Source organism: Ailuropoda melanoleuca, chromosome 2, assembly GCF_002007445.2.
Source record: "Ailuropoda melanoleuca isolate Jingjing chromosome 2, ASM200744v2, whole genome shotgun sequence".
Lineage (NCBI taxonomy): Eukaryota > Metazoa > Chordata > Mammalia > Carnivora > Ursidae > Ailuropoda > Ailuropoda melanoleuca.
Genome location: NC_048219.1, coordinates 122,975,383 through 122,990,305, shown reverse-complemented (window position 1 = coordinate 122,990,305; position 14,923 = coordinate 122,975,383). Strand labels below are relative to the sequence as shown.

Sequence of the window (14,923 nt, the reverse complement as noted above, 5' to 3'; positions counted from 1 at the left end):
AGAGGAACTACAAGGGATCAAAGCCACTGATATTCTTTGCTTTCATGTTTTGCCCCCGAAATTAGTGGCAAGAATTCTGATTGTCTTTTCCCGTTCAGCTTATTAAAGTCAGAAACTGCCTGAGACGAACTGCTAAAGCCCACAATTTTGGGAGGCTTTCTTTTATCCCCGCAAGACCTCCTAAATCTTTCAAGATTCTTTTAATTTAGCATCTAGTTTCCCATCACTAGTTGACCAGTGAGTTAAGTACTCAGGATTTCAAAAGCTTTAATAACATCAAGAATGCACTTGCGATATGAAAGAAACATTGTTGGTTATTTTATAATCAGCATTACACATTTGCCATTCAGCCATTTTATTGTACTGAGTAGTATCTGCCAGTCATTTTTTTTTAATGGTGGCAGATTCAGGATCTCTATATTCTAGGAGCAGAGAAATAAAAGTGTATTCACCCCTATTATTTCTTTTCTCCTCTTAGAAATAGGAAAGATGCCCCATGTGAGCTTTATCTATGCACAATAAATAAATGTAAAGCCATGCACGTACCATGGGAGGGTTTATATGTACTTAATCTCATGCCTAGCTAGTATTCTGTAATGCACCAACTTTAAAGAAAAGTTAAAATTAAATTGAAAAATTAATTTCTAAGTTTTATAAACTTTTTATTAGGAAATGTTCAATAGCAACAACCTACATAAAACGTATTACAAATTCTATGTTCGGTTTAATGAGACCCTCCCCACTATGCTAGAAAGGATGGAGTTCATAGCCATAAAGAAAGACCTGTCCACTCTATCTCAGCATCCCTCCTCCCAAAAGAATGTAAAGGAAATAAATGGAACCTGCTCCAATTCTCAGTTGTAGCAACTGAAAAGTGCTCTATCTTTGTAAAAACTAAGGTGACGGGCTGTCCCACTTCCCCCCAGATTTTCCAGATTCAGACACTTGTAGTCCCAAGTAGCCAGAAACACATAGTCCAGGGCAGATCAGGACAGCTGGTTGCCCTGATTCAGGTGCTTTCCCTGGGAAACTTTGTGCTGCTCTGTGAATGGACCACCAGACAGATCATTGCATACTTAAATTTTTCTTAAAAGATATTATAGATCCTCTTCCTTTCCATTTAACTCAGCATCAGTCTTTGCTTTCCCTGGTCCCTGTCGTCTAGTTCTCCGAACCACTGGCTGAGCTGGAGGCCTGGGTTTCACTGCTCTTATATTTATAATGCTATTTCATTTGCCCCAACAAGCTTATCCAGAAAAGGGACCTGCTGTGCCTGGGTTTCCAAGGGTTTGTTTTGACTTCTCTGCTCATGGTATATTTACTTCAGCAGCCATATTATTCCTGTCCGTCTCAGCTAAAGAAAATATCCCAACACAGTATGTCAGAGGCGTTTGCTATGGCAGAACTTTGCGAACAGCTTCGTGTTACCCTATCTCCGGCATTCACCAAGGGCATGGTATCATTGAATGGGTCCTTTGTCACTGCCTGGGGCCATCCCATTACCCACACCCTCTGCTGCTGCTGAGACAGCTCTCTGAACCCATTTCCCATGCTGGAGGTCTCACACATTGCACAGTAAGGAACCAATAAGACTGGAACCTTTACATTTTTGAAAAATTGGCAATGCTGGTTTGCATAATTCATGGGGCTGCTTCTCGTTGAATTCCATGTATAATTTCTTTAAAAAATGTATGCCCTTATACTCACATTCTAACACTCTGGTCTAATCAGCTGTGTTATTTCCTAAACAGTTGAAAAGAAAAACTGTCACAGATACACAGGCTGTGAAATTCTTTTTAGTTGAAAATAAGATGCATATGTCAGTATTCATTCAGAAGCTGAAATTTGCTTTCCTCTGTGCTTTTGAAAGCATAAAAGCAGTTTCAAATCATCTTCCATCATATAGCTGTCTTTTTAGCAGGTGCAAAAGCATAGTTTCCTAGAATGATTGAGTCTTGAGCAAACAGCCATGTGCTGATAGATACAAATTCCGTCCATTGGCAAAGAGGAGTACTTTATTAAAATTACTTGTAATAAAGTGTATGTTTAATTGTATCTGCAGCGTGACAGTGTAACGTGTGGAACAGTGAAGTGGGTATAAACCTTATTCAAATAATACCCTTTAGTAAGGGCTGCTTACCTGGTTTTTCCCTTCCCGGACTTAGTTGTCCTGACTGCGATAGCCTGGACCCTCAGTCCAGGGGTCCTCAGAGAGTTGTTTAACCTGGGACTTTATGAAAGCAAAAAAAATGAGTTTTTGAGACTACACGTTGTTGAGAACCCACGTTATAGAATGAGACCTGTGTAAGAGAAGTAAACAGTAACATAAATGAAATTATGCAAACAGCAGACTCCAAATCACATACAGTTTAGAATTTGTGTACAGTTCTAGCGTGGAGTGGCTGACAGAGTGGGCCTTCGTTCCAGGGCTGCCCAGTTTCATCTTCCTTCCTGGGTCATCTGTCCGAGTCTGTGCACACTGTTTCGGGTGGGACTGTTCTTGTCCCACTCAAGTTAGTGCTGCAGTGCTGTCAGAGAATGCAAGTTTGTATCCGAGCTTTAAGGACAGTTCTCAGATTCGACATTTGTACCTACTCATGGGTTACATTAATGGGGGCAAGGGGCTTTTGATGGCAAGAGGCAGAAATTCCCTTGAGTTACTTCCGTGGAACGGGACTTATTATAAGGATATATGTTGACTGACACTATAGGAACCAGCTGTTTTCCCATTCTCTCATGGCCCACATGGTCCCTTTCTCCCGTTGATTCTTCTCTTTATCTGTTTTATTCTCTTCCTTCTACAGATAGAATTCTTTTACTTATTATTTCTCCTCCCTTAGAAGTTCGACGTTTATCTGTGTCTCTGGGCCTCCTTCTAAATTCTAAACTTGAAGCTGCAGCTCTGAACATTAACTGGTTCAATCTCTTTATGGTTCTGAATTCAAGTCCCAGTGTAACTTGGAGTATTAAGGATTTTAATACTTGCGTCTCCCACTAGAATAGGGCATAGGGACGATGTCTGTATTTTTTGCCACTGTATACTTACAATGCCTACCACAAAATAGGTACTGAGTAAATATTTTATGAATAAATAAAATGTGCAAAAAACCATCTGAAATCTCATAAGAGGAAAGGTTTCTTTTTTTTTTTTTTGAAGGAGGGAGGGGCAGAGGGAGAGAGAGAATCTTAACGCAGTCTCCACGCCCAGTGCAGAGCCCCACGCAGGGCTCAGTCTCACGACTCTGAGATCACAACCTGACCTGAAATCAGGAGTAGGGTTGCTCAACCGACTGAGCCACCCAGGCTCCCGGGAAAGGTTTCTACATGGGTTGAATTGGCTGAGTTTTCTTAAATATCAGTCGGTTTGGACTGAAGTCACCTTATTCTTTTCCTGGTTGCTAAACATTTCTCACTCTTAAACATTTCTCACTGACTTTCAAACTGCTTTGCAAATTAAGGTCAAAATGTTCAGTAGAGATCAATGTGATGAAAACATTCAAATAGTAAATGTTGGGAAAGAGATTGTTTCCATGGTGACTTCTGCTTGCGGGAAGCCTCACACCAATGAGAGTGAGTCAGCTGACCTATCATCAATTCATTGTTGTCCAGTTGTCATGAACCCGCAATCCAGCCCCAGTATCAGTGCAGACGGCAGTAACCTTGTATTTGATTCCTTAGTGGAAGATTCATATTTCGGCAAAATGAGCTTGTAAAAGCGGGTCGGTAGTGGTAGAGATGGTGTGAGAGGGAAGGTGGGAATCCAGTTGTTGGAATTGGGAGTGTGCTTTCACTTAGCAATGGAATGGCTTTTCTCTTTGTGAGGGGTCGCCGTTTTCTGACTGTGTCCAGGGAATCTGTGTCCTGGGTAAATCCTGTCTGTGTTCCCAGCCACACTGCAGGGACACTGAAGTGCAACTTTGCTCCTTGGAGGTGGAAAAGCACTTCCTGATTATAGGCCCGTTGTTGGACAAAGTCCTTACCAACAGAAACACGGATACCAGACGCTTCTTGTGTGACACCCCTTCCTTCCAACAATTAAATACTCCTGGTCCTTGTTCTTTTGTAACGGGTTCACCCAATGATCTTTTGGTAGCAGGAATCACCTTAATGTGGTTTTCTAGTATTAATCCTAAACCTTCTTTCCATGTTGCTTTATCATGAAATATGACATTTTCACAGGCATTCTGAAAGTTATCCTAGTAAATGTTATTCCCTTCAACATAGTTACTTTGGAAGATGAAATGTTTATTCCAATGATATGGTCATTGCCCAAAATGTTTTTAGAATTCCTCTTTCAATGCCATTAAATTGCTTCTCTTGTATTCTGAAGTTAAGTGTAACTGAGCACCATAGGAATATATGGGTAAATATGAATATGTTTTTGTTATATTCTACGTATAACACTTGTACGCTCACCTCATCTTTTTCTTCTGAATAATGAAAGATCTAAATATTTAATGAGCACTCCATTTTCATGTCAATATCCAGATTTTCACTTGGTTAACTGTGCAGCACCTCACTTGACTTTAATTTTAGAAACTGCCAGTACAGCCCCTCAAATGTGATATTTGCTACTAGTTGTTAGAAATGCTATTATCTGCATTATGTGGAATTTTAGGTTTTGTTGCCTAAAACCTGAAGTATAAGTAAAATGGATTTTTTTTTCTTATCATCTGCAGGAAATGTTTGATGTTATACTGGATGAAAATCAGCTGGAGGATGCGTGTGAACATCTGGGAGAGTACCTTGAAGCCTACTGGCGTGCTACCCATACAACCAGTAGCACCCCCATGACCCCTCTGCTCGGAAGAAATTTGGGCTCAACTGCGCTCTCACCATATCCCACAGCAATTTCTGGGTTACAGGTATTGTCACTTTCCACCCGTGTTTTTACAGCCTTACATTGAAGATTTTACAGAGAACTTGATTGGGAGGAAGAGGGAAACATGGGTGGGCATTAAAAAAAAAATCCAAAATATTACCCTAGGCAAAGTTACCCACAGCGGCCCTTTCCATAGAACTTCGTTCTCTGTTAACGTATAATGACTTTTACTTAGACAAATTAACCCCTCCTATGTCTCAATTTTGCCAGGACACTTACTCCCTACTAGGTGCAACTGTCCATTACTTCTCCAGGTCACTTCTTAAAGATTATACCTTAGTGGCATACATTGGTGGCAGTGTAAGGCACCATGACAATCTAAGTAAGATGTTTTGGGACAGATGGACCTTTTGACTGCCCTTGACTAATCCTGCCCCACAGGCTGCCAGGCCTGTCCCCTAGTTTGCTCAGTACAGAACGTGGACACGAGTACAGCCACTCTGTTCGGAAACAGTGACAGATCCCTGAGTTTTCTTGGGGGTGTGTGGGTGCCCATCTTGGTCACTGGCTATGACAGGTGTCCTTTAGGGAAGCTGGGGACAAGTGCAGAAGAAGGAAGTTTTCTCTTCTGCTCATCTAGTGCTGCACTCAGGGCTAGGTGTGAGGAGCCAGAGACATGATGACACAGAGGGAATTTTGCCTTCCTCCATCAGTTATTACTTACCATTTATCAAGAGCCTGCTGGAATGTAGCCTGACCCACGGCTGGCTAAGGAACATATAGTCAGTTGAGCCCTCTTGTATCATGACTAGTTTTATATTCACGGGTTATAATGCTAATCGTAATTGTAGGTCACATAGAGTTAACTCTGAGAGAAAGGGCACTCTCTGATATTCTATTCTAACTGTATTACTTTGCTGCAAAATTTCATCTTTGTAAACAAAAAACTGCCCTCTAAATGAATAACTTTTGAGGCTGGAAATGAACATGGGAAATGTGCTCATGTAATGTGCAGTGTATCTGTATGCACCAGGACCATCTCTTGCCTGGTTTCACTGCCTGTGTGCTAATCCGAGTGTAGCATCTCCACTGACTAGTTTGGATTGGTTCCGCATTGTACACGGTGGGATGAGAAGTGGTTGCATGATGCAATATGCTTCTATAATGTAGGTAGAAACCAAATGCGCTTTATGAATATAACACTCCAGCCTCATCACCTCTAAGACATCCACTCAGAGTGGTTCTCCCAGTTTCACTTGAGTTAATGTGATGCCCTTTATCCTGGAGCCTATTTCTCTTAGTGACCATGGGTATTTAATTGTTAGACTCCTGGCTGGGGTTAAAGGCACAGGCTGTAGCCGTTGAATGATTTTCCTGCTGTGGGAAGGTGCGTATCCCTTAGAGGAAATGTATCTGGGTCCTTGGTTTCATCAGGATCCTGTTTCTTAACCGAGGTGACCTACCGAAGTAGAGAGACATAGCTATGATCCATGTTTTCCCATGATTTGAAGAAAAATGTTGAATAACAGTTTCTGAGCCTTCAAATAAATATTTGATGGTATTAATTTCAATTAATGGTATTAAAGGAATTTAGTTTATATCTGAAGATAATTTTTGCAGGACATTTCAGCTGCAGAAGCAAGGGTTATAAATACCAGTCAGCCAGCTCTAGAATTGTTGTATACTCCTTTGGAAAGAATATTGCTGAGAGCCTTAACATTTATGTATGATGAAGAAACAAACATTATTTTGTGGGCAGCACAAATCCTAATTTCACCAAAATATTTTTAAAAGGTATAAGGAACATTCAGCTAGATAAAGGTGAAGTGTATGACTCAGGAAGAGAAAGATTTTATCAGTTCAAAAGAGAAATAAAATAGCAGATGCTATTCTGAACTTTAACTTATTTCCCAGTAGTAAAATGATCTTCATTTTTGCAGTAGAAGTGAAGTTATTAGGTCTTCCTAGATAAATTAAGTTCCATTCAGCAGCTAACTTTCAGTTCTCTATATTTAATAGGAAGCATAATTGTGAAGCATTATGTAATTAAATTCATAAACTATTTGCATTTTAGTATCTTTGCGTGTTGTGCCCCGAATAAAATAGACCAGATCTTTCAAGTAGACCATTTGTGCATCAAAATGCTTTGTTAAGTCAGATATTTAGCATTTCATTGTACAGACCCTACTCTTGTACATACATTTACATATTCTAGATGAATGAAGCTGACATGATGTAATCAATGAACTATCTGATATTTTTAGAGTCAGCGTATGAGGCACAGCAATCACTCCACAGAGAACTCTCCAATTGAAAGACGAAGTCTAATGACCTCTGATGAAAATTATCACAATGAAAGGGCTCGGAAGAGTAGGAACCGCTTGTCTTCCAGTTCCCAGCACAGCCGGGATCATTACCCTCTTGTGGAAGAAGATTACCCTGACTCATACCAGGACACTTATAAACCCCATAGGAACCGAGGATCGCCTGGGGGATATAGCCATGACTCCCGACATAGGCTTTGAGTCTGCAGAAGCAAACAAAAAAATTCATCTGTTGACAATTTGCCATAGCACTGCTAGGATAAACCAATCATCTTAACTTGGCAAGTACAGCACAGTATTTACTGTGCTTATGGGCTGTTGTCATTTGATGCTAAGTAAGGGGCAAAAAAAAAAAAAAAAAAAAAAAAAAAGTACATTATGCCCTTAAGTCTAGATGGTTATTAGATGCCCAGTCATATAGGTATTTTTAAGCTCAGCATTTACATAACAGTACCTTTTGTTTTCTTCATTAGATTTAGACACATCGATTTGTAATTTAGGGTACTTATCAAGGCACATATAAAATAATTTCCCATGCTGGAAATTCCAAATGACCAGTTCCAGTTGGAACCAATTTATAAACCAATTCCTGTTGGAATTTGGGCGAATCGACTAGAAAGTCTACTTGAGCATGTTGCAGCCAATTTAAAAATCTGAAAAAAAAAAACCAAACCGGCAAAAAAACCAAAAACCTAATGAATAAGAAAATCAAAATACCAAAAGAAGCCAAAACCAGGTATGGTATTTATTTGCTAGAAGCTAAATATACACTTAAAGTTGGAATGTATAAACATTTTAATATACGTTAATGTTGACAGAATGGCTTTTCAAACTTACCAAATGTATTGATAGTGCCAAAAAAAAAAAAAAAAGAAAAACCTCCTCAAATTAATGCAGAAATTATACACTCTCCTCAGATTTTAATATTTTTGTTTTTTCCTGGCATAGCTGTTGTATTCAAAATGTTTTGCTTTTTGTTTAGTCACCACTGTTAGCTTGTTTGAAGTTGGCAAAAAAAACTCAAAATTTCTTTAGCAGTGAGAGAGAATATCTAGAGAAGCCCAATCATAGCTGGTCGCGGGAAATGGAGAAGGGGGTGTTGTTTCCCCTTTCCTCGCTCTGAGCACAACTACATACATCCAGGAATCTGAAATCAGACAGTAAGGACGGGCACAGATCTTCCTGAGTGCAAAGCTAAACATCTCCAGATGGGACTCCCATCTCTCCAACTTCCCACAAACATGGGCCGGTATTTCCCGCCAGCACATTCCATTGCTTCATTCAGTCTCTGTCTTTGAATATGTGAATGTTCTAGCTCTTCCCCAAATTCTTTATACTCATGCTAAGGACTTTTGTTTTACATGGAAACATTCAATTTTGATATTGAAAGCTGCGTTTATACAAAATGATTAAATGAAAAATGGGAAAACAAATGATGAATTTAAAAGCTTGCAATAAAAAGTAAACTCATAGATTCAGAGTATATTTGTTCACTAAAATTACAGCGTTTTTATTGTCAAGAATTATAAAGAATTTGGAGATTCAGCTGCCTTATTTCTAATGAACACTCCTCTTCACCTGTTAGGTCTTGACAGTTTTTCCAGTAGCTATCATTACAGAGTTGGTGACCTTCTGTCTTATATTATCAAGGAAGCCTTAGATTGACTATGATCCAAGGAACTATTGAAATTGACCCTTTTATACAATACACAAATATCTTTCAGAGAAGGCTCTTGTTTCTAAAAGTCCACAATGCATGCATTTTTCTAAAGCCCCAGTAGGACGAGGCATAAAAATCCCTTCCTACTGGTACATGTCCGGAAGCCTATATTTGGAAAACAATAATAATTTATTTTTATTACCTTATTTTCCTCCCACACCTTTCAATATTTAGGCTTTCAAAGCATGCACCCATTAAATAATTTTCCTGACCATGAAAATAAATTCCATATTCTTGATTAGTTATACATATCTTGAACCCCATCATGACCTCCCATATTCCCTCCCCTCCTGTTCACTGTGCATACTCCATTATGAACCTGTTTAGCTATGATGAGGATGCCTATAATTATGTAAGTTATCTCACATATTTGATACAATTGAAAATATGGGCTCAGTAAATTCTAAAAGTTAACACGTGATATTGGCTTGTGAGGTTCTTTTGTCATCTAGTGAAGCTTACAGAACTTTCAGTTAAGACATTTAAAAGAGCTGTACCCATTAGACACTTTAATAAACATTTAACCTGCCATTACTGAATACTTTGTTAGAGCACAGAAGAGCATTTTCCAGCAAACGAAAATATATTTATTACATGTACAGCACATATTTGCATGAGAAAGAAAACATTAGCCAAAACATTTTTCTATATGCTTTACTGGTTTCTTGTTTGTGCGCATTAAAGTATTTAATTGCAAAGAGTGCACCAAGGTGATAAATTTAGACTAGACAGCTGTTCAGCTTTTTCTGTAGTAGCATTAGCAATCTGGTCATTTAACTACTTTAAGATATTTACATTTTATGGCAGGTAGCTGCAACAGCATTTACATATATTTCCTAGCCAGCAAGATTACCATATTCTTTCGATTTTTAAAAATCACTTGTTTTTAAAAGCCTCTCAAAGCCTTGTTTCTAAGTCTTCCATGTCATGCTGATAAAGAGAGAGGTCCATTCAGTATCTGTGCACAAAACCAATCTGTCATTTACCATCAAGTGTCTGTACCTGTTTCGCTTTGCATTCTTATTCAAAAGCTAACAATCTTGGAAAGGGTATAATGTATATTTTCTTGATGGATATATTTAAAATATTTGATTTGGCATATTCTTTTCCATTCCTTTTGTAATAAGTTTATCTTCTCCAAATAAATAAGAGATATACATTTTCCTTTTTTTAAGTGTTAGAATTTACTATGTAAATGATACTAAAGTACAGATATATACTAAATGAAAGTTTTATTTTTGCCAAGCATATCAAGCAACTTTGAAAAACATGTATTCCACAAATACTTTGTTTTTAACTGATTTCATTTCAAAATAGCAAATGATAAGCAGGAGAAACAAGTCTTACAATGTTTTGAGGCTGTTTACCTTGTATAAATCACATATTCTGTAACTTCAGTATATGTAATATCAGAATATGTAAATTACATATTCTGTAAAATTTCAGTCTGCAAACATGTAACACTGTAGACTCATGTGACAATGTGAAAATATAGTTCCGGGAAAAAAGAGAATGCAATTTGTCAATCCTGATGTTAATTCTCAAGGCTATAATGTGACTCAGTATTATAATGAACAATGTTATCTTGTTTACTCCAATATTTAAAGCAACACTTGGAAATGTTTATAAATAACTGATGATTCTCTCTTATCTTTATACAGTTCTATTGGAAAGTAAATTGAAATTAACAATTTGGACTGATAATCTTTCCTAATAAGAGAGTCTTAATTATGTGACAATATGTCATTGCACTTAGTCCTTAATGAAATGAATTTTTTAAATATAAAACAAATTCTAAGAAAATTATTTGTTCCCGTTGAATAATTTGTTAATTACTTTAATTATTATTGTTGTTGTTTGCAAAATGTATTTTTGGAATGTTAACCTCTTTTCATACCTGCATACTTGAACTTGTCTTTTGTGTGGGGGCCTTAAAATTCATAATAGGAAGCTAAGGCAGTGAAAGGGAGGGAGAGAAGGAAATTATGCCAAAAGATAGTTTGTGAAAATAAACCCTGAATGAACATATCATAAAATGTTGTTGAGACCCAGGATGTCAGTCAAGAATGTTTGTAGGCAACCTTAATTTGCATGCTAGTGTATTTTTTTAGTTATACAATTTTATTTTGATATTTGCTAAAAAAAATAAAAATGATGTAATGCCACTGTAGAAATTGCCCTATATATTAATATTTATACTACCTCTTCTCTAGAGAAGACAACCTGTCTTTAAAGAGAAAAACACTTTTCAATAAGTAGTAATCAGATTTATTACTCTTACTGCTAACCTAGCTGCAAAACTAAATGCATAAATTCTTAAAATAGACTTTCCCTTTAAATTTTAAACCATTTCCAAAATACTCTTGTCACCCTTCATTTCTTCCATGTTAGTGAAGCTTTCTTTGAATTGGTTCACAGTTTATCAGGACACAAGGTTAATTTAAGAAATCAGTCATCATAGGGAACAAAACATACTGCAAAAGAATTGCCTTTGTGTGCAGTTTGTCATACTATCTAGCTCTAAGCCTAAAGAGTAGGTCCAAAAACTTGATATTTAAGTTCAGCTGGTTTGAAAATTCAAATTTTGTTGATCCTTAATGTCTCCTGTGGACAGTTAGCCATTTCCTACATAAGGGTATGCATTATCTTGGACTCCCATGTCATTGGAGCAAACTTCATATAAACGTTTTAAATAAGTGCGAATGTACCCCTTATTTCTTTTATATTTCTGCCTTTGTGTTCCATGACAATGTTGCATGTTGTTTTCTTTTTAATTATATAAAATTCATCTTTGAATGACTATATGAATGAAAACATTATAGCAAATTATGTAATAAAATTTGTTTTATTAGTTCCTCATATCTTTAAATATTGTTAATATTCTGTTACTAAGTTACTTACTCAAACTGTGTCTATAGGGCAGAGAACAGGCCACCTCTTTTTATATAATTAGGATCAAACCAGTCAATACAATAGTTGTCAGCAGACAACAAGGATAACTTTTTTGTTGTTAACTTAAACAGTCAAGTTAGTCAAATAGTAAAATTGGTTTATATGGGCAGAGAGCTACAGCATTCAAAAATTACTTTTTAAAGATTTCTTCTTTTACTGAAATGAACTTTCTCAGATGAAATACATCCTCTTCTAGCAACTATTTTTACCTACTTGTGGATGGTTTAATCCCAAATGCTTCCTGTAATTGAGGGACAGTATGAGAAGACTAGAAAATATCTCATCAGATAAGCTTAAACAAGGGCTGTAACTCCCACTAACCTGAGAAACGTACAAATGAGTGAATAGCAAGATGTTGGAGAGTCATAGATACATATGAAACTTTCCTTGTTTCTTTTGAAGTATGTAAAATGTTTGCAGAAAGATGGTAGAAATTGTTACTAATGAATTTAGAGTGGTCTGGGGAGTATACCGATGCATCCTTTTTGAAAATTATAAGGAGTTAAAAGGAGAACTATGTAGAACCCAAAGGGGCTGGCCGCTAGCTTTTCAGTACTTTGTAAGTGTTCTTGGTTATGTTTTGAACACTCAAATTTCTCAACAAATGGCTATGTCTGTATTTATGTAGAGGCCACTCTTGCCCTACTTGCATGCCATTTTCACACACTTTTAACTGAAGTCAGTGTGAATTCTGTATGCATAAGGGATGTATTGAAGATGCAGGATCATTAATGCTATATTGTTGCATACTGTTTTTCATATGCCTTACAATATTTTCTGGGATGTTATTAAAATGAAAGCATTTTATTGCCAAAATAAATCTATGTTCTTATCTGCATTAGCAGTAGAAAAAATAAATCATGTAGCAAAACATATTGTATAGTACAAAATTATAAAAGATATATATTTTGCCAATAATATGAAAATAGATTGAGGAGAAAGAAGCACATTTGTTATAGCACAAACTTACAACAAGATCCACCGTTAAATTTGGCAGTCCTATTTTTTAAAAGTATATGATTTAATTATAAGTTTTGTCAGATTTATTTCATCTACCATCTTTTTAACTTGCTGCTTGATACTTTTCCAGCAATTTACTTCATAGCCTTGCAATCTGTGGATGTAATTTATTTTACTTTATTCCCTTGCATAAAACTTATTAAATGTTATTTTGTGATAAGACTCATCCTATATTTACTGTTCTTATTTCTGCTCCTTCAGTAACAACTACAAAAAGTAATGGCAAGTGAGCTCATAGGGCTCCTCTACATTTTGGACATGTTTGAAAGGTCTTATATTTTTCACAGCCTAAAGTCAGAATGATAAATAAAGATGTCCCAACAACAACAAAAAAGTAAAGTATTTAGGGATTCTTTAATTTGTTTTGTTCTGAATACTATTTTGAAACGTAAGTTAAAGCCATTAGCTGTTGATTTTTTTTTTTTTTGAAGGGGTGGCGGGAGGGAAAAACATAATTTTATTAATACTAAAAATAAATAAGCCAAGTTGATGTAAAAAGATTTTACCAATTATTCTGAGGGCTGTTGATATCCCAAGCTATTGCTATATCTCCAGGTACAAAGTGGAAAAAAAATATTGCCTTTGTCAAATAATTTTTTCCTTTCTTTAAATTTTAGTTATTTATTTTAATAATTTACCCCCTTTTATTTTTCTTATATAGGTAAATGTGTAGCATTCTACAAGGCATGCTGGGTAAAATATACTATGCAAATGTGTACAGTGCTGCATGTTTTGTTCTCCCTCTGCTTTAGTGGCTTTAAAGAAAAAAAATGTGTTGTTATTTTTGTGAACAAAAACATTTAACAAAGAAAATGCAGAGTGCATGCATAGAATATCCTAATTTCTATGGATTTGTTTTATGGAATTTAAATGTGTACAAACCAACTGCATTAATTTTTTCTTTTATATAATAAATGAGAAAACACCAAAACCAGCGTTATACCTCTCCTTTATATTATTCTAGAGATATTTATATTATTCTAGAGGTACGTTCCCATACCTCTTGCAGGAAACAAAAAATCTAAACACTTACTCTCACAGCACAGATTCAATTAAATGACGATTTCCTGAATACTTTGCTAGGTGCTCTGAGTTATTACAAAAGAGTATTAGGAAGAATGTGTAAATCAAATACTACACCTGAAATAGACTATATTAAAACATATGTGCAAATAGGATCATATGCAATATAGAAAAATAAACTAGATAAACTAGAAATCCCTAAATGACTAATGTAGCAGTTATCAGAAGTTTCCGAAGGTATCCTGTACCCATAAGCATTTCATGGATGGCATATAACTTATGACTTGACATTTCATGTGCTCAGTGTCAGGTGACCATGCTATGACTTGATGGGCATCTGACTTTTCTCTCATTGCAGTGCACAAGAAGTTCAAAAGAAATGTGTACTATGTTGATTATTATTTCACTAACATTACACAGTGATTTATTACAGCCAAGTTATTTCACAAACATTATCTCATTTAATCCACCTGACCATCCTGGAAAACAGACAAAGCAGAGATTATTAGACTCAACTACAAATGAGGAAACCAAAGATCATTGTAACTTTTCTTTGCAAAGTACTTTGATCTAAAAATACATATATCAAATGCTTTTAAGCTGCCATACAAAACAATGCCGGGAATACTGTAAAAGTTAACTGAATGGATGGTACTTTAGTTATTGGAGAAATACTATATAGGGCTGTCCTATCCATTAAGGCATTTTATCCCACAATCTGAAATTCCCAAATGGAAGAATTGCAGCTCACTGCAAGGACTCCGTCAGCTTGCATGTGCCTGAAGCCACCCCTCTGGTCATCAACACATCTCTTCTACTAGGATGGCTTGTGGAGAAACATCTTGTTGTCCTGTCATACAACATACAGATTAGTATAATGGTTAGACTGTAGGCTCTAGCTCTTGCCTGTGTTCCAAGCCTAGAGCTGGCAGTAACCAGCTATGTGCTTAGGGCAATCACTTAACTTGCCTGTACTTCAATCTGTTTTTGTAGAGCAATTTTCCTTGTGGTTACAGGTGACATTCTCTCGTTTCTTTGTATGTCCAGCAATTTTGTTATTGG

General features: G+C 36.5%; 1 protein-coding gene across 7 annotated transcripts in view; it reads left to right on the top strand.

Moving 5' to 3' along the window:
• CACNB4 (calcium voltage-gated channel auxiliary subunit beta 4) overlaps nucleotides 1-13,756 on the top strand; it is a 240,737-nt gene extending 226,981 nt beyond the window's left edge. For all 7 annotated transcript variants that reach the window (XM_034654569.1, XM_019806909.2, XM_034654573.1 and 4 more), the window contains 2 exons: nucleotides 4,680-4,865; nucleotides 7,087-13,756. In XM_034654569.1, the coding sequence (XP_034510460.1) occupies nucleotides 4,680-4,865; nucleotides 7,087-7,347 (447 nt within the window). In that variant the 3' untranslated portion in view covers nucleotides 7,348-13,756. The remainder of the gene's footprint in view (nucleotides 1-4,679; nucleotides 4,866-7,086) is intronic.
• Nucleotides 13,757-14,923: the final 1,167 nt, after the last annotated feature.